The 20,011-nt window shown below is 46.3% G+C and overlaps 1 protein-coding gene across 2 annotated transcripts; it reads right to left on the bottom strand.

The window, feature by feature from the left end:
• Positions 1-5,108: 5,108 nt before the first annotated feature.
• nr2e3 (nuclear receptor subfamily 2, group E, member 3) lies at positions 5,109-19,594 on the bottom strand. 2 transcript variants are annotated; one of them, XM_038784418.1, is made up of 8 exons: positions 19,228-19,594; positions 15,635-15,785; positions 14,307-14,410; positions 13,886-14,128; positions 12,837-13,021; positions 10,911-11,151; positions 7,076-7,181; positions 5,109-5,596 (listed from the first exon to the last, which is right to left on the bottom strand). In XM_038784418.1, the coding sequence occupies exons 1-8, from the start codon at positions 19,283-19,285 to the stop codon at positions 5,464-5,466; spliced, it is 1,221 nt and encodes a 406-aa protein (XP_038640346.1). In that variant the 5' UTR covers positions 19,286-19,594; the 3' UTR covers positions 5,109-5,463. The 2 variants fall into 2 exon arrangements, with proteins under 2 accessions (XP_038640346.1, XP_038640347.1); XM_038784419.1 differs by lacking the exon at positions 19,228-19,594 and adding an exon at positions 17,144-17,402.
• Positions 19,595-20,011: the final 417 nt, after the last annotated feature.

The following is a 20,011-nucleotide window of genomic DNA, read 5'->3' as shown; positions in this document are numbered from 1 at the left end:
CCAAAGATGTGCAGGTTAGGTGGGTTGGCCATGATAAATTGCCCTCTGTGTCCAAAAAAGTTTAGTTGGGGATAGGGTGGAGGTTGGGTAGGGTGCTCTTTCCAAGGGCTGATGCAGACTCGATGGGCCGAATGGCCTCCTTCTGCACTGTTGATTCTACGATTAAACGCAACTCTTTTTGAACAAAATATAATTCCAAGCCAGCAATGCATTTAAGACTGCATTTGTATTAGGTCTGTAGTGTGGTTTGAGGCAGTTTCCTGTCCCATACTAAATTCTGTTGTCCTATCACCTGCCTTGATTGACCTACTCCCACTTTCCCCAAAATATTAAAACGCTGGTCATCTCCGCAATCTGGTTCAAGCGTGTTTCCAAGGCCTCCTCCAATTTTGCCCCCATGTTCTCCCGCACAGTTTGTTTTTCTGACACTGGCCTTGGGTGTATCACTCTCTCTTAACTTCACCATTTATAGAAGAGACACCTAGTTCCACTTTCCAGAACTCCCTCTCTAAACCTTTTTTTGCTGCCACCCCCTCCAAGTCGAACTATGTCTGTCTTCCCCTTTAGGGCCCTTTTTAATCCCCATCTTTTCAACCAGGCTTTCAACCTTCCTAGCTCAGCATCTTTTTCCATTTTGGGACTTGGGTTAAAAATAAATGCAAGCTGTTGAAACAATTCCAAATTCCCATGTGATGGTAATTTGAATAACGTCACTATTAACATACTGACCCTGTCTAAGGTTTTTGCCTGGATAGCGAAGCAATAAAAATTGTACAAAAGATTGAAAGCCTTATTTTCAGAGTACATCACAATCACAGAATGGTTAGTGAGGAGCTTCGTTCTTTACCAGCACATTAGAAAATGTGTTCCCTGGATGTTTTAACAATGAATTGGGCAGTCTTCAGGCCAATGATGAAATGCCACTGGCCAACACAGAGAAATTAAGCAACCAGAGAGAAAGTTGCAATTCTCATCATAACTGCAGTTGTTTGAAAAGGAAATGAGTAAAAATAAATGTAGTGTGCTCCCTCTCTGTCTGTTTCTCTCTCGGTGATTCAAAGAACTGAATAACTTGTAGACTAGAAGCCCCCCCCCCCCCCCCCCCCCCCTACCGAAGAGTTCTCAATTGGTGGGTGCTACTTTTTGGACTTTGACCGAAGAAAGCTTTGTGTTTGGCTGTGATGCTCTTGTTGTGGGCCGAGGGAGAGCATGTGGGCAAACAAGAGGGTTACACATGGTGAGAAGTGGCTGGGAGTGAGGCTCAGGAAGCAGTCAGTGTTTGTGGAACCACGACCAGCTCTTGAGAGGAAGAAACGGTGTTTTGAAGTAGGAGTGGCATAAAAAGATTTTGGATGATATCAAAACATTCGAATGTCGAGCATAGAAAGAGGATTATGTGGCCTTCAAGGGCTTAAAAATGAGGCTCAATCGTCTACAAATCATCACTGCTAATGCCATTAACAAGCTTGGCAACTGAGGAAGCCATTCACTCACTGGCCTCTAACAAAACAAATCTTTGGGCCAGTTTTTGGGTTCAGATCGTGTAAACCAAGAACATTGGTTGCATGAGAAGGCACTTTTATTCAGCTGTATGTCAAATGAATGCAGAAACCTGTCACCATATATGGATCTCCAAACTAAGCTACTGAGAAATCTACACTAGTCGTATTTCTGTTTGGCCTGGAGCAGACCATCTCTACTCATAACTGTATAATGTCGAGATTCATGGCTTGGGCTCTATAGACATGTGCCGGGGGTGCTACTGGGGTTTAACTAGCTCAAATCATGTAGTGCCATTAAGCTTCGCTTTGCCCAGCCAATTGTGACTGACATATTTCATGTGTGTGTGTTAGAAGGTGCTGCACAGCACATCTTGCAGAATACTAACCCCAGTAAAATTCCACATGTCCAAAGTTGTGTACCAGGCTTACATGACTTCAGGTATTCTATTCGGAGATTTGAAGAACAGATGTTCCTAATTTTAGGTTAGGTTTCCCTCCTGGGTGCTCAGTGACAGATTGGCGTCCTGTTTGTACCTGTTTGTGCTTCCAGCAATAGGTTATTCCTCTTTGTCACAAAGGGGCTTCATAGCTTGGTTCTGGGTTTTGCATGTAGTTGAAGGAATCCCATCTGATGAGTTCTAAATCATAAAGGAGAGCTGATTCTTTTTAAAAATCGATGGAGTCTTCCTGCCAGAAGTGGCGGCAGAGAGTGGGTCACGTGCCCCGTACACTGACGTCTCGTGCTCTGGGCGCAAGAGGGATGCCTCCATTTTGTAGCTGCCAGCTGGTATGAGCTCGAGGGTGTCTGTTGAACAACCCATTAGGAAGCTGGAATCAGGAACATAGCATCATAAAGATGATTTCTTGAGGTATGGCTTTATTAATTGTGCTGGTACAAATCACAATGCTAAGCCTGTGTGTTATATGCAGGGAAGTACTGACAAATGAAAGATTAAAACCCTCAAAACGTCAAAGACATTTGAAGACTAAGCATGGTGAGTTTGAGGACAAACATCTTGATTTTATCAAAGGATGCAGCGAGTACTTAAATTGTCAGCTGAAGTCAATGTAACATTGAATAACAAAGCAAGTCAGATCGTGAGGACCAAGCAGGCTCAACTGTCGTATTAAAGGTACGTATTGTGAAGTTCGGCCAGCGTGGTTCTCAAAGGTCGTCCGGTGTGGGTTGCGAAGATCGGCCAGTTGGTAAAAATGGGTCCTGGGCAAAAAACTTCGAAAAACACTGCACTATGACAGCAATAAAAATATCTTCCAAGCAATATCTTAAATATTCACAATTAAATCCCAGAAAAGGCCCATATACACAACCTGGTGTATTATAAACTTCCAAATATTGACTAAAACTAATAAGACCACAGGGCATTGTGTCACAGAAGGCCAGTAGTTTAGCAATTGATTCTTATTTGCTATATTAATCCTTCCCCTCTCCAGACACTCGCCAGTCTTCTCTTCTTAATGCATGCTTTCCTGGTCTGGTATGTGGTGAAAAATCTGGCAGGAATAATTTTGCCACTTTGATTCTAATGTTCAAACTTCAGCTCAGTTGCTTCAGCGTCACTTCATTTCCCCAAAGACTTTGAAGCCAATTTCCTGAACTCTTCCTTTTTTTTTTCCTCGTGACACCTATGGTCCAAAATAATTTTTGCCCCTTCTCTAAGTCAGTGACTTCTCGGTAATTCCCTGAATTAACTATTCCTTTGTGCTCGAAGGCACTGCTGAGCCCCAGAGCAGTCTTGTTCTTCTATTTACAGAGCTTCTAAAAATATAAACCAGACCCTCATTTTTCGTGCTTCACTCCCTTCAGGAATTTAGGGCATATCTTGACGGTTTCGAGATGATTGCAAATATTTAATTCTTAGTCTTTGTTCATAACACAACTTTGACAAAACTTGGAATCAGACCACAGGCTTGAGAATGTGATTTCCTTGTTTCCCACTCATTCTCTCAGGCCTGATGTCAAACTCCTCAGCTTCTTTCAGTCTCCTCGCTGCAATGGACAAAGTTTTAAAATTCAGCCTTGATGTCAAATATCACAACTGTTTTGATGAATGAATGAAATGAATGAAAATCGCTTATTGTCACGAGTAGACTTCAACGAAGTTACTGTGAAAAGCCCCTAGTCGCCACATTCCGCCGCCTGTCCGGGGAGGCTGGTACGGGAATCGAACCGTGCTGCTGGCCTGCTTGGTCTGCTTCAAAAGCCAGCGATTTAGCCGAGTGAGCTAAACCAGCCCCATTTACAACATTTGCGGCATGTGTGCAGGCAGTGTCTCCAGCTGCAGCTCCTGGGAATCTGGGTTTCGGAGATTCACCAAACCTTGTGAGACTTGGCAATCTGGATTTTGCCATTACGCTCATTTAAATATGTCTACATTCTTCCGAGGCACGGGAACGAATTGCCTCCCCAGCGAGGCCTGGACCGGGGGGGGGGGGGGGGGGTTTGCTACTGCTTCACACAAATGTGGACCAGGTGTTAACAGGACCTGGGGGGTTTCCATAGTCCATTGGAGACCCCTGCGTGGCCCGGGGCAGGGCAGGTGGCCATCTGGCCTCTCCCCCTGGCACCTGGGTAGTACTGCCAGGAATCTGGGCCTGAGGGGGCCCACACCCATGAAAAGGGTGATAAGCGGAATAGGGTATGTGGGGGGGGGGGGGGGGCGAAGGACGAGTATGAAGGGCCTCGTAAAGGTTGGGGGGGGGGGGTTAAGGGTGAAGGTCCTGAAGAGGGGGGGGGGGTTCCTCACTTGGCGGAGGTTTAGAGTAATGCCAGTGTGTGTATACAGGGGGGGGGGGGGGGGGGGGGGGGAGGAGGTGATGACATTGCCTATGGGTGGGGGCTGTGGGGGAGCTTCAAGCTCACTTAGAGATCGGGGCACCCTTTCAAAATGGCAGCCCGATCTCTGAGGAGCCGGTCTGGTCGGCAGGTTCAACTCCCCAGGATTGAAAATCTTTTTACCTGTGGGCTTGACCGAGGAGAGAAACTCCCCGAGGCCCAATAGCGGTTGAATAGTGATGTAGATCTCACCCAAAAAGCTGGTGAGAAACATCCCACAAAACTATCCCTAAATGACAATTAGGAATATTGTGGTAGAATTGCGCTGTTAATTACAAAAAAAAAATTCTATTTCCTGTTTTTCAATTTTTCCTTTATGAAATAATTTCTATAGAGTCCACGTGTAACAGTGAAGTATTTGATGCCTTTTCCTGAAATTCAATGTTGGTCCTCTCTAGTATGCACAACGCTGCCCATGTCTCTGTCTGCCGTTGTCCATCATTTTCCAAGCTTAGGGAATAGTTTTGAGTTTTACTAACCTGCAGTGATCTTGCTGTTTTCTTGCAAAGGTTTGCAGCCTTTCTGCGTTCCTTAAAATTGTTTCTTGCACTGCTGGGATTATACTTATTGTCATCTGTCATTCAGTTCTCCCAGGAACCTTCCTCCTAACCATATAATTTGCTCCTCTTGAAATTCCTGTGTGCCAGTTTCTCTGCATTCATCGTCAATATGTAAGCAGCTAATAGTTAAATATTCTCACTCTCTTCAGTAACATTTCCACATTGAAGAAACACTGCTGAACAACAAATAACTTGGGTAACCAGATTCCAGTTTTATTCTTATATAGAAATATATTCAGTCTTCATGGGCTTAAAAATTAGACGGATTTGAAGCATTCTTTGCTTGGGAGAACTGACCATGTAGAGTGTAGAATGGGGCAAGTCAATGTGGTGTGCGAGACAACAATAAATAGGGAGGGTAACATATTAGGGTCACATAATCACAGGTGAAGATTGTGGTGACCTAGCATAGGATTTGGGGGGGGGGGGGGGGGGGGGGGGGGGGGGTAGTTAGCAAAGACGCACTGGGATTTGAGACAAAGTAAACAAGACAAAATGTTGGGGAGGAGATGTCGGAATATAGTATGGGATGTTGCTTGGGAGGTCCTCAGCTCTTAAACATGTCACAGAGAAGCTTTTCCATGGGGGTGTTGCCGATTGTTCTGTGGAAAAACAGCAGCTCAATTTGTTCTGAAGGAACAAAGCGGAGTGAAGGCAGGAGGAGGAGCAATTTTCCAAACCTGAGCAAAAGATGAGACAAGAATATGTTATAAAAAAAAAAAGTTTTAGCATAAAACTTTTAGGAAAAAAATAATCAGCAACAGAATTGCTAATCAACAAGGCAAATAGACTGAGTTTGCAATGAAGTACTGTCTTATCGTGTATTAGAAATGACTAAAACTCTTGACAGATTATTGTGTTTGTGATCTTGTCTTTGCAAGTATTCTACAGAACTGCTGGAGACTTGACCAGATGATGATTTATTGCTGTAAACCTGGTAAAGTAACAATCAGAAATTCTACACAGACCAAGTTATCACAGAGTTACATTAGACTCTCCTGGAACTACCCTTGTGTGCGTCTGTCCTCATGTACGCCTTACAACCTTCTGCCAGTAGCCGGACGTCACATGACATGTATGAGGCCGCCTGCTGGTGGGAGGTCGTACTGCTGAGTGCATGCAATATTATCCACAGGCTCACCACCACAATGGTGAAGTACAGTCTGGAGTTACTGTCCTTGGATATGAGAGTAAGGGAGGCATTTAACACACAACAAGGCTTTAGAATTAGGAATGAGGCGAACAGCCATCTCAACGCTCTTTTGATAATACTTGAAGTCAGAACTCCTTCTTTCTCTTCAAAAAAGTGCAATGACATCTTTAATGTCCACATGGGCAGGCAGGTAGACCCCTCCCACCCCACCATACTTCAACATCTCACCTGAAGGACCCCTATATTCAAAATGTAGACAATGCTCCGGTCCGATGACGCCTCGCGTACTGAACCCATTGGTTGTGGAGACACAAGGGATACGTTAAGGCGGGGTTCTGGCGTTGGGGCGGGGGGAGTGCATGGAACAGGAAGGCCCGTGACAGCAGTGGGAGGCTCAGGCGGCCTCGGAAGACCCGTCCTCAAAATCTGGAGCCCATTCAGAGAACTATCATGAGGTTTATTCCCAGTATCGGAATAGAAAATCATGAGGAGAGACTGTTAAACCTATTCAGCCTCAATAGAATTTGTTGTTGAAGGGGTCACTGGCCTGATGATGTAAGTTGTCACTTTGAGGACATTAAATAATTACATATTTTAAGCCTGACGTTTGATGCTACGTATTCATTCTTCAATTCTGTCGTGTACAGTCCAGTTTCGTAAAGGTGGGTAACTATTGACATATGGACCTTTTAGCTACAAAAAAATCAGTAAGAAGTCTCTAAAGTTTGTCACTTTTTTTTAAACCCCCAGATGTAAACGTTACTCCTGATTGGAAAAGGATGAGGTTGTGCTGTCTGACATTTGGTAAGCATTAATAGTCAATTTCCCACTTCTGTTTTCATGCTTTGTATGTAATACTTGTGCAGGGTTGTTACCCATTCCATTTGTTGTATTTGCCAATGACAATCTGATATGGATACAGGACCTGCAAGAACCATGCGGTATTAGTCAAAGTGTGGATGTTGGTTTCTGCAGGAGGCTTGCTTTGAGAGCTGCCCCTCCTCACCTCACTGGTTGGATTGGGTAGTGTGTCCTGCTGTGCTGACCCAGCATCACCTGTGACTGATCCTGCAGATTCTCCACCTGCTCTGGGTCCTTCAAACCTCGCGTTTCTGAGGGAGAACAAAATATTGGTCAATGTCTATTTCACTAATGCAGAGCAACCCTCCTGAGATTCCATTAAAAAATGCACTTATATGCTCCAGGTGGCAGAGTTGGTAATCACATTCAAAGGGGAGGAGTGAGGAGGGGGGTGGGGGTGGTCCTGGTTCCCAGTCAGTGCTGACGTAGCTGATGTCAGCCTGGGATGGGATTTGGTGCTGTGTGTTTGATCTCAGCATCCTGGAATTAGGGAGAGGTGATGTAGTCAAAGGTGAAGCTATAGGTAGCTGCCTAGTGACCTCTGCTGGAAGTGGATTGTGTGGGCATCGGGTACTTAGTACCTGCAGCCAAGTTGCCTCCATGCTCATTATCTGGGATGATACCCACATGGACACGGTACTGGAAGAGGATCTGTGGCCTTGAAACTATTGTTGGATGAGTCAGCACCTTCAGGAGAGGAAGGGAGAAACTGGACAAAGAAAATAAACAGCCCAGAGCACAGCAATTGCTACTGGAAGTCCCAATGTTCTGCTGAATCGTAGCACGAGCTCACTGCATATACCTGTGCTCAATACCAAATAGTCTGCTTACAACCACGAATATACTGTGCCGTAAAAGCATTGGGGCTTCTTCAAGAACTAGTGAGCAGTGAATGTACTTCCCTGAGTAATAATCCAGAATGCCGTTAGCCACCAAAACAATGTCTAGCAGGCATCATACTTTTGACCTTAAGCAATGTTACTTGAACTGACTTTATTTACGTCTTTACCAAGCGAGCATGTTTCAATATCTGCCTCTTATTATATGTTACACCTCTGTTTCTCTATCGTGAGGTTCAGTTTGCTGTGATGATCTACAGGTGTAGTCTGTGTCATAAGAACATAAGAACATAAGAACTAGGAGCAGGAGTAGGCCATCTGGCCCCTCGAGCCTGCTCCGCCATTCAATGAGATCATGGCTGATCTGTTGTGGACTCAGCTCCACTTTCCGGCCCGAACACCATAACCCTTAATCCCTTTCTTCTTCAAAAAACTATCTATCTTTACCTTAAAAACATGTAATGAAGGAGCCTCAACTGCTTCACTGGGCAAGGAATTCCATAGATTCACAACCCTTTGGGTGAAGAAGTTCCTCCTAAACTCAGTCCTAAATCTACTTCCCCTTATTTTGAGGCTATATCCCCTAGTTCTGCTTTCACCCACCAGTGGAAACAACCTGCCCGCATCTATCCTATCTATTCCCTTCATAATTTTAAATGTTTCTATAAGATCCCCCCTCATCCTTCTAAATTCCAACGAGTACAGTCCCAGTCTACTCAACCTCTCCTCATAATCCAACCCCTTCAGCTCTGGGATTAACCTAGTGAATCTCCTCTGCACACCCTCCAGTGCCAGTACGTCCTTTCTCAAGTAAGGAGACCAAAACTGAACACATAACTCCAGGTGTGGCCTCACTAACACCTTATACAATTGCAACATAACCTCCCTAGTCTTAAACTCCATCCCTCTAGCAATGAAGGACAAAATTCCATTTGCCTTCTTAATCACCTGTTGCACCTGTAAACCAACCTTCTGTGACTCATGCACTAGCACACCCAAGTCTCTCCGCACAGCGGCATGCTTTAATATTTTATCGTTTAAATAATAATCCCATTTGCTGTTATTCCTACCAAAATGGATAACCTCACATTTGTCAACATTGTATTCCATCTGCCAGACCCTAGCCCATTCACTTAACCTATCCAAATCCCTCTGCAGACTTCCAGTATCCTCTGCACTTTTCGCTTTACCACTCATCTTAGTGTCATCTGCAAACTTGGACACATTGCCCTTGGTCCCCAACTCCAAATCATCTATGTAAATTGTGAACAATTGTGGGCCCAACACGGATCCCTGAGGGACACCACTAGCTACTGATTGCCAACCAGAGAAACACCCATTAATCCCCACACTTTGCTTTCTATTAATTAACCAATCCTCTATCCATGCTACTACTTTACCCTTAATGCCATGCATCTTTATCTTATGCAGCAACCTTTTGTGTGGCACCTTGTCAAAGGCTTTCTGGAAATACAGATATACCACATCCATCGGCTCCCCGTTATCTACTGCACTGGTAATGTCCTCAAAAAATTCCACTAAATTAGTTAGGCATGACCTGCCCTTTATGAACCCATGCTGCGTCTGCCCAATGGGACAATTTCTATCCAGATGCCTCGCTATTTCTTCCTTGATGATAGATTCCAGCATCTTCCCTACTACCGAAGTTAAGCTCACTGGCCTATAATTTCTTGCTTTCTGCCTACCTCCTTTTTTAAACAGTGGTGTCACGTTTGCTAATTTCCAATCCACCGGGACCACCCCAGAGTTTAGTGAATTTCGGTAAATTATCACTAGTGCATCTGCAATTTCCCTAGCCATCTCTTTTAGCACTCCGGAATGCATTCCATCAGGGCCAGGAGACTTGTCTACCTTTAGCCCCATTAGCTTGCCCATCACTCCCTCCTTAGTGATAACAATCCTCTCAAGGTCCTCACCTGTCATAGCCTCATTTCTATCAGTCGCTGGCATGTTATTTGTGTCTTCCACTGTGAAGACCGACCCAAAAAACCTCAGATATTTAACTCCCAGTCGTGACCATCCTTTAACCATGTTTCAGTAATGGCCACTAAATCATAATCATTTACGATGATTTGTGCCATCAACTCATTTACTTTATTCCGAATACTACAAGCATTCAGGTAAAGTACACTTATGTTGGTTTTTTTTACCTCTGTTTTGAATCTTAACATCTCCAGTTTTATTCCTTTTGTTATTACTGGGCCTATTCACTGAGCTCCCCTCAGTCACTGTACCTTGTACTGTCACCCTTTTAGATTTTTGACTATGTCTTCTCTGCCTTGCACTTTTCCCCTTACTTCCTTTTGCTTCTGTCCCTGTTTTACTACCTTCCAACTTCCTGCATCGGTTCCCATCCCCCTGCCACATTAGTTTAAACCCTCCCCAACAGCTCTAGAAAACACCCCCCCTAGGACATCGGTTCCAGTCCTGCCCAGGTGCAGACCATCCGGTTTGTACTGGTCCCACCTCCCCCCGAGCCACACATTCATCCTATCTATCCTGACATTCCTACTCTGACTAGCTCGTGGCACTGGTAGCAATCCTGAGATTACTACCTTTGAGGTCCTACTTTTTAATTTAACTCCTAACTCCCTGAATTCCGCTTGTAGGACCTCATCCCGGTTTTTACCTATATCGTTGGTGCCTATGTGCACCACGACAGCTGGCTGTTCACCCCCCCCCCCCCCCCCCCCCCCGCACCCCCCAGAATGTCCTGCAGCCGCTCCGAGACATCCTTGACCCTTGCACCAGGGAGGCAACATACCATCCTGGAGTCTCGATTGCGTCCACAGAACCGCCTGTCTATTCCCCTTACGATCGAGTCCCCTATCACTATAGCCCTGCCATTTTTCTTCCTGCCCTGCTGTGCAGCAGAGCCAGCCATGGTGCCATGAACCTGGCCGCTGCTGCCTTCCCCTGGTGAGCCATCTCCCTCAACAGTATCCAAAGCGGTATATCTGTTTTGCAGGGAGATGACCGCAGGGGACACCTGCACTGCCTTCCTACTCTTGCTCTTTCTTTTGGTCACCAGCAATAACAACCTATGGTACACTGGCGGCAGGGCAGACAACCTGATCAGACATATTGCCAAAGGTGAATGGATGATTTGGTTCTGCTTACCTGGTTTAAAGAGCACCACAGCCTTCAGACAAGCAAACTCTGTGGGGTCAACAGCAATGACCTTGAATCGACTCATGATCTCCTGCAGAATACGGACGTCTGCCATGGTGGAACTGCTCTTGCCTTGAGGGCTATGAGAGAGTTCAGGTAATGACAACAAAGGGCAACTTTCCAGTGGCATGGACCACTGGATAGCACAGAGCAGGAAGAGCTCATTCCAGGCTTCCTCCAACAAGATCACCTGCATCAGAAACAGTACTTTGTTGATGGGGCGGAACAATCTATCAACGACACACAATCTACAAAAGCAAAATACTGTAGATGCTGTAGACCTGAAATGAAAAGAGAAAATGCTGGGAATAGTCAACAGGTCTAACGGCATCTGTGGAGATAGGAACAGAATCAACATTTCAGGTCAATGACTGATCAGAAAGTACGAATAAAAGGTCATCAACCTTGAAATATTAACTCCTCTCTCCACAAATGTTGCCAAATCTGCTGATAATTTCCAGCATTTTTTGTTTTTATCTATCATTAGTGTTCCTCTAAATCTCATATCTTGCTGATCTCTCCGCTATTCTTTTTTGTTCTCAGCTGATGGTTGGTATTGGCCAGTGTCACATTTATTGCCCATCTCTAACTGACTTGAGGTCATTAGAGTTGACCATTTTCAACTCCACACTCTTCATTCCTGCAGCTTGTCTTTGAAATGAATCCTCATTGCAGCATCTCCCACCCTCATCCACTGTTCCTAAATCCAAACTTCTTTAGTCCTATCTTCCTCCTAATGGCCTTTAAAAGCCTGGTTTCCAATCACCCCAGCGCACCGTGGGTGGCATCGCTTTGACTTGAGGAGGTTTTGTGGCGCAGTGTTGATGCCAGTACTTCTGGGCCAGAAGCACGGGGCTCAAGCCTCACTTCAGGCCTAGATGGCCACAGATGTGCATTTATAACCTGTCACCCTGTAAATCCTTCAATACGCCCGCTGGCAGGTGGTAAAGAGTGGGTGGTTTCCCTGGTCAGCCATACTGCAGAAGGCAACGGCAAACCACTGCAGTACTTTTCCAAGAATCACCACGGATACATCCACTGGAAGTCCATGGTCACCAGCGCCCTCTTCGGGCATGGCACCTGGAGGAAGTGTCCTTTCATTACTGGCTTTGCCCCTTTAGATTTCTCACTGATTCACAGAAGAAAAACACATGAATAAAATTGAACTAAATTTAAATGTTAAAACAATCTCTGGAAGGAGGATCTAGATTTACCTGCAATACTGAGAGTGCACGTGACTATTCAGTCGTGAGAGTGGGCACATGACTATTCAGTCCTGAGAGTGCACGTGACTATTCAGTCCTGAGAGTGGGCACGTGACTATTCAGTCGTGAGAGTGGGCACGTGACTATTCAGTCCTGAGAGTGGGCACGTGACTATTCAGTCCTGAGAGTGGGCACGTGACTATTCAGTCCTGAGAGTGGGCACGTGACTATTCAGTCCTGAGAGTGGGCACGTGACTATTCAGTCCTGAGAGTGGGCACGTGACTATTCAGTCCTGAGAGTGGGCACGTGACTATTCAGCCGTGAGAGTGGGCACGTGACTATTCAGCCGTGAGAGTGGGCACGTGACTATTCAGCCGTGAGAGTGGGCACGTGACTATTCAGCCGTGAGAGTGGGCACGTGACTATTCAGTCGTGAGAGTGGGCACGTGACTATTCAGTCGTGAGAGTGGGCACGTGACTATTCAGCCGTGAGAGTGGGCACATGACTATTCATTCCTGAGCCCTGGGTTCAAATCCTACCCAGATTGTAAAGTTTTCAGTGAAATGTTCTCACCCTTGTTAGAATCGAATGGTAACCCTTTGCCCTCCAGTGTTTTGCCCGAGCCCAGTGCACCCAGCTCAAGCCCCACCTGTGCTCTGCAAATATACCTGGTCTCTGAATGGCAGATTGGAGAAGATGGGAAGGTTTTTGGCCCATTTCACGGCCATGAAGAGCAATCTAGCCGACGTTTCATACACGCACTCTGGACTGCTGGGAGGGTAGATGGACATCTGATACTCGGTGGCTGATGTCCTCTCGGGTTCATTGCTTGTCACATCGATGTTCTCATCCACTGCAAGCACAATATATAACAGGGAAACACTTACTAACTCTCCACTCTCTCTGTAACGGTAAACATCCTTTCTGTTTTTTGCAATGGGACCAGTGGCAAAATTTTGTGGTAACTGTTGCCTTGATGTGATTCCTTTAGGCAGCTTAATCAATGTATGCTGTATCGTGGAGAATATGTCCTTGAATTCCCCTTGCAGCTTCAATCCCCAAACTCAGCTGAGTAAATTAACCTCAGCCATAGAGTCACACTGGCTGGGGGGGGGGGGGTATAACCAGGCAGGGTTCCTGCTCCTGATTAACTCTGTCGCTACAAGGTGAGTGAGTGTGATGTGCACAGTATTTAGCTCCGTGGTGATACCTTCATCAGTGAACAGTTGATGTCACACATTGTTTAGGCTCACATGTGAGAATTTTGCACTTTTGGAGAACAAGAGAAGAGATTGGGAGTAGAAGGGAGGAAATTTACAATCTTTAAATTGATTTTATAAAACTGACACCAGCTCTAATTTTTGCAGAGCTGACTTAATGCGGCACGGTAGCATAGTGGTTAGCACTGTTACTTCACCGCGCCAGGGTCCCGGGTTTGATTCCCGACTTGGCTCACTGTGCGGAGTCTGCACATTCTCCCCGTGTCTGTGTGGGTTTCCTCCCACAAGTCCTGAAAGACGCGCTGTTAGGTAATTTGGACATTCTGAATTCGCCGTCGGGTGTGGGGACTGGGGGATTTTCACAGTAACTTCATTGCAGTGTTAATGTAAGCCTACTTGTGACACTAATAAATAAAGATTATTAATGCGTTAATCTCTGGAGCTGGATGCACAATAAAGAAGTGAGTAATACAGGTGATTAGGAGCCAGCTACTGACCATCCTCTGGCTCCAGCTTGGCGCAGGTCTCCGCGGTCATGAGGCTGGCCATGAACCGGTGATTATTTGGCGGGCTAATGGGTCTCTGATTACTGCTGATGTTCGAGGAGGCTGATCCCTGGGTGCTGGCAGACGACACAGTGGCCTCTCTGGTAGTGGCAATGTGCTCCTTGTCAGGGTCGAGCTCGGCAGTGTCCACTCTGACCTGGGCAGTGCTTCGGGGCTGGCGCTCGTTCTGAACGGCTGAAGGAAGAAATGAGAAAGGAGAATGAGCAGAGAGAGAAAATGAAAAGCAGGGAGGCAGTCTCGGAGAGGGGAAGAAACACAAAGAATAACACAAAGAGATTAGAGGATTACAGCTGTTTACATCCAGAAACATTAAGCTATAATTTCATACAGGCTCTCACACAGAGACACTCACCGTCTTTATTCATACCAGCCTGCAAACACTTCTTCAGTCTACAAGCCTGGCATTGATTCCGATGGGCTTTATCCACAGGACACATTCCAGTTCCTGCCTGGCACCTAAGAGCAGAGATGCCAAAACAGCCAATAAATAAATGGAATAGCGCCTCACCATCCTGAGATATTTGCTATTAAACAGAACTATGTCATTGGCATTGGGATTCATATATATATAATTTACAGTGCAGAAGGAGGCCATTCAGCCCATCGAGTCGCACCGGCTCTTGGAAAGAGCACCCTACCCAAGCTCATACCTCCACCCTATCCCCATAACCCAGTAACCCCACCTAACACTAAGGGCAATTTGGACCCTAAGGGCAATTTAGCATGGCCAATCCACCTAACCTGCACATCTTTGGACTGTGGGAGGAAACCGGAGCACCCGGAGGAAACCCACGCACACACGGGGAGAATGTGCAGACTCCACACAGACAGTGACCCAAGCCGGGAATCGAACCTGGGACCCTGGAGCTGTGAAACATTTGTGCTAACCACCATGCTACCGTGCTGCCCTGAGCATTAAAGAGCTTCAAGAGCATTAAACTTGTTGAGGATTTTACGTTGCAGTAAAGGGCCTGTGTTTACTCCTATCTCTCCAAAGGGGCTGGTTTAGCACACTGGGCTAAATCGCTGGCTTTTAAAGCAGACCAAGCAGGCCAGCAGCACGGTTCGATTCCCGTATCAGCCTCCCCGAACAGGCGCCGGAATGTGGCGACTAGGGGCTTTTCACAGTAACTTCATTGAAGCCTACTCGTGACAATAAGCGATTTTCAATTTTTCATTTTTCAAATGTACAAAATGTAAACACATTGAGGATGTAATAGATATTTGTCTGAATTGAAACGGTTTACATGATGAGAATTAATTTAATTCACTGGGATTGGATTTATGCATTCCAACATTCTGCATATTCAATCTATAAACCGGGACTATTAGCTGAAATTATATAAAATCCATCTCAATAAATCATTTGCTCTTGGTTTTCATTGACCAGTATTAGCTGGATCAGTGGAAACACTCTCACCTCCCAGGCAGTAGGTAGTGGATGCAAACCTCACTGCAGAATTAAAGTATGTAATTTCAGCTGACACTTTAACGCAGCAGTGTCAAGAACCTCTTTGCATGCAATGTCAAACTGAGGAGCTATCTGCCTGGTGAGACCAGATCTGTAAAGGTGCTTTTGCTTTACAAGTTGGGTTGTGAGTTTGAGGATACAGCACAGTAATCTGTGCTGCCGTTCATACATTTAAACTATGCGATAGTAAATTAATGACATTTCCTTACCTGTATATGAGCTTCCTCCTGACGCTCCGCTTGAAGAAGCCACTACAGCCGTTACAGGCATAGATACCATAGTGCTTGCCGCTGCTGGTGTCCCCACACACCTTGCACATGAGCACAGGGCTGAGGGATTTCCCTGGACTTGGAGTCTTCACTGATAGCAAGCACAAAAGGGGAAAATAAAGAGGAATCTCCTCAGTCCTGACCTTTACCTTACTAACAGAGATGACATTAGTCGCGCTAGATATCCACATCAAAGACTCTGGCATGATTGTCACTGGCTGGGCACAACTCAGCTTCGTACCAAAAGGCAGGCTTGACTCTCCACTGAAGAATTTGGCATGACTCTCCACTGAGAGTTTGGCGTGACTCTCCACTGAGAGTTTGGCGTGACTCTCCACTGAGAGTTTGGCGTGACTCTCCACTGAAGAATTTGGCGTGACTCTCCACTGAAGAGTTTGGCTTGACTCTCCACTGAGAGTTTGGCGTGACTCTCCACTGAGAGTTTGGCGTGACTCTCCACTGAAGAATTTGGCTTGACTCTCCACTGAAGAGTTTGGCTTGACTCTCCACTGAGAGTTGGGCGTGACTCTCCACTGAAGAGTTTGGCTTGACTCTCCACTGAAGAGTTTGGTTTGACTCTCCACTGAAGAGTTTGGCTTGACTCTCCACTGAAGAGTTTGGCTTGACTCTCCACTGAAGAGTTTGGCTTGACTCTCCACTGAAGAATTTGGCTTGACTCTCCACTGAAGAATTTGGCTTGACTCTCCACTGAAGAATTTGGCGTGACTCTCCACTGAAGAGTTTGGCTTGACTCTCCACTGAGAGTTGGGCGTGACTCTCCACTGAAGAATTTGGCTTGACTCTCCACTGAAGAGTTTGGCTTGACTCTCCACTGAAGAGTTTGGCTTGACTCTCCACTGAAGGGATTGGCTTGACTCTTCACTGAGCACTTGCCTTTCCTGAGGAACCGATGGCACAATATCGATAAAAGAGACCAAATATGTATGACGCAAAACTGTACGTGGAAGAGCAAATATTTTTCTGAGACAATGGCATATTACGGAAGATCTACTACCCTTTGACTCTCAAGTTGATTCCTGCTACGATCCAGCAAATCAAGAATTTCACTTGAACTCCTGAAAAAAGGCTCAAGGATTTCCTGGAATATGCTCTTCAATGGCTTAAAGGAGAAATCCCTCGCTGTAAATTCTCAGATCACACATCAGAACTACTCACAGAATACTCCATGTTTTGCAGCAGTTAATATTAAACCCATCTATACACAAGGAATATAGTTCTGGGAGTCAAGATAACCACTAAATTAGTACCCTGACTCCCTCCATAATCATAATTAAAATATACTTAAATGCAGTATTTTATTATTCAAACTGGGTTTCAATCATCAGGCTTCTTTATTATGTATATCTGACAAATTCATATTGTTTTCCAGGAAAGACTGAATACTATTAAAATTCAGTTATGCAGCAATATTCATCATCTTATGCTTACTGAAATGGTTGTCACTTTATTCCTCAAAGTAATTTTTTAGACTGACAGCCCAGTCTCATTTCCTCCTCTTATCTTAATGTTTAAATGTACATTCTCTTCAGAAGCACAACTGAAATCTTCATTCATTCTCTTGTTTGTTATTCCTCGACTGAATTGTTTGTTTCCCACCTTGTTTAACAGAGATTGAACCTTGGCCTTTGACATAATTGTACTCACTAATAACCCAACTCTGTTTACCGCTTACTGTTCACCCTGCTTCTCTCTCCCTCTCCCTCTCTCCTTTCCCCCTCTCTCTCCCCCCTCCCTCCCCCATTTCTCTCTCTCACCCCCCTCTCTCTCACCCCCCCCTCTCCCCCCCTTTCCCTCTCTCCCTCCCTTTCCCTCTCTCCCTCCCTATCTCTCCCTCCCCATCTCTCCCTATCTCTCCCTCCCTATCTCTCCCTCCCCCTCTGTCCCTATCTCTCCCTCCCTATCTCTCCATCCCCATCTCTCCCTATCCATCTCTCTCTCCCTATCTCTCTCTCCCTATCTCTCTCTCCCTATCTCTCTCTCCCTCCCTATCTCTCCCTCCCTATCTCTCCCTCCCTATCTCTCCCTCCCTATCTCTCCCTCCCCCTCTCCCTCCCTATCTCTCCCTCCCCCTCTCCCTCCCTATCTCTCCCTCCCTATCTCTCCCTCCCTATCTCTCCCTCCCTATCTCTCCCTCCCTATCTCTCCCTCCCCCCTCTCTCTCCCTCCCCCTCTCTCTCTCCCTCCCTATCTCTCTCTCCCTCCCTATCTCTCCCTCCCTATCTCTCCCTCCCTATCTCTCCCTCCCCCTCTCTCTCTCCCCCCCCTCTCTCTCTCCCTCCCCCTCTCTCTCTCCCTCCCCCTCTCTCTCTCCCTCCCCCTCTCTCTCTCCCTCCCCCTCTCTCTCTCTCCCTCCCCTCTCTCTCTCTCCCTCCCCCTCTCTCTCTCCCTCCCCCTCTCTCTCTCCCTCCCCCTCTCTCTCTCCCTCCCCCTCTCTCTCTCCTCCCCCTCTCTCTCTCCCTCCCCCTCTCTCTCTCCCTCCCCCTCTCTCTCTCCCTCCCCCTCTCTCTCTCCCTCCCCCTCTCTCTCTCCCTCCCCCTCACTCCCTTTCTCTCTCTAGCACGGTAGCACAGTGGTTAGCACAATTACTTCACAGCTCCAGAGTCTCAGGCTCGATTCCCGACTTGGGTTACTGTCTGTGTGGAGTCTGCACGTTCTCCCCGTATCTGCGTGGGTTTCCTCCCACGGTCCAAACATGTGCAGGTTAGGTGGATTGGCCATGCTAAATTGCCCTTTGTGTACAAAAAGTTTAGGAGGGGTTATGGGTGTGGGCTTTAGTGGGATGCTATTTCCAAGGGCTGGTGCAGACTCGATGGGCCGAATGGCCACCTTCTACACTGTAAATTCTATGATTTGATGTACCTTTTATTGTCAGCCCTTTTCTGACCTTTCTGTAACTCTCACAAATTCTAGATTTCTGCCGGTTCACTCATTCTGTTGACTTTGTCATTCTCTTTCTTCTACCTTCTTGCCGACCCTTTCTCATCGCTGGTTGGCTGCCTTTCCCATCCCACCGGCTCTCTCGCTCTCGTACACCTGCCAATCTCATCTACCTGGTTGTCCTCTTGGCCTCGCTTTCCACCTCTAATACTTATCCACCTGTTCTTCTGGTCCTCCAAGTCTCTCATTCTCTTCTTTAAAATAAATTTAGAGTACCCAATTATTTTTTCTCCAATTAAGGGACAATTTAGCATGGCCAATCCACCTAACCCGGCACATCTTTGGGGTGTGGGGGTGAAACCCACGCAGACATGGAGAGAATGTGTAAACTCCGCACGGACAGTGACCCGGGACCGGGATTCAGACCAGGGTCCTCAGCGCCGCAGTCCCAGTGCTAACCACTGCGCCACATGCTGTCCTCAAGTGTCTCATTCTCACTCACTTTATCTCTCACTCAGTAACACTCTCAAAGCTGCCTGTTGCTCTTCTGGTTTGCACTCCTCTCTCTCTCTCTCTCTCTCTCTCTCTCTCTCTCTCTCTCGCTCACACACTCACTCACTCGCACTCTCTCATACCTGTCTGGCTGTCCTCCAGCCCTGGGCTGACAGACGACTCAATGGGAGAGCTGCTCATTCCGTTTCTCAAAGAGGAGGAGCTGGGTTTTGTCTATAAAAATTCTTCTCAGTCAGCCAGGGAGTAACCGGTCAGCTGGCGCAAAGTCTTGGGCGGAGGAAACATCCAACCTTTGGAATAAAGGAAAATGCTGCTCTTTGGAAGGAGGCAGCGTCCAAGTTTTAGACAGGAAATGTTGCTTGTGCGTTTTCTGGATTTCTGTGCCTCTCTCTCTCTCTCCTGCTTTATTGCTCAAAGGTCTCCAGCTCTTGTTGTCTATCTGAGGAGTCAGTGTGTGAATGAGGCTGTCTGCTTGCTGCTCCTATACTCCTAAAGCCTGCACAGCAGATTAGCCTCTAACGCTCTGTAAGTAGATGCCTATTTGTCAGTCCCTTAATCTTTACTGTCCCTTGCAAAGGTGGATCAATCAGTCAGCGCATGAACATGCTGAAACCTCTCCTGTCTTAGAACGGTAACTTTAAACTCAGCGTCAGCCCCACCTACCTTTCCCTCTCTCCAGCACTGTATAAAAACTCACTTAAAAGTGCTTATTACAACTGAATGCATCGCTTTCTCCAGAATGACGGCTAGATTATATGTGTCATTTCTAAAGGCATGAATTATCCTGTTTGCTAGCATTCAGAGAGTATTTCTCTGTGTGAGTTTATGCTCAATTTCCTGATGTAAATTTGATCTATTTGATTGCTCATGGGTATAAAGGTGCCACTATTTGCCTGGGTGCCCAGG

The sequence above is a fragment of the Scyliorhinus canicula genome, chromosome 24, assembly GCF_902713615.1.
Source record: "Scyliorhinus canicula chromosome 24, sScyCan1.1, whole genome shotgun sequence".
Classification (NCBI taxonomy): domain Eukaryota; kingdom Metazoa; phylum Chordata; class Chondrichthyes; order Carcharhiniformes; family Scyliorhinidae; genus Scyliorhinus; species Scyliorhinus canicula.
Note: the sequence above shows the minus strand (reverse complement) of the source record. Positions and strands in the feature narration are given on the sequence as shown.

Coding starts and splice junctions, on each gene's coding strand:
- nr2e3 (XM_038784418.1), bottom strand. CDS start 19,285: ATGAGCAGCTCTCCCATTGAGTCGTCTGTCAGCCCAGGGCTGGAGGAC. Junction 7,182..10,910: donor TGTGGTGCTCTTTAAACCAG/GTAAGCAGAACC, acceptor GTTCTCCCTCAG/AAACGCGAGGTTTGAAGGAC. Junction 5,597..7,075: donor TACCCAATCCAACCAGTGAG/GTGAGGAGGGGC, acceptor TCTTTTGCTCAG/GTTTGGAAAATTGCTCCTCC.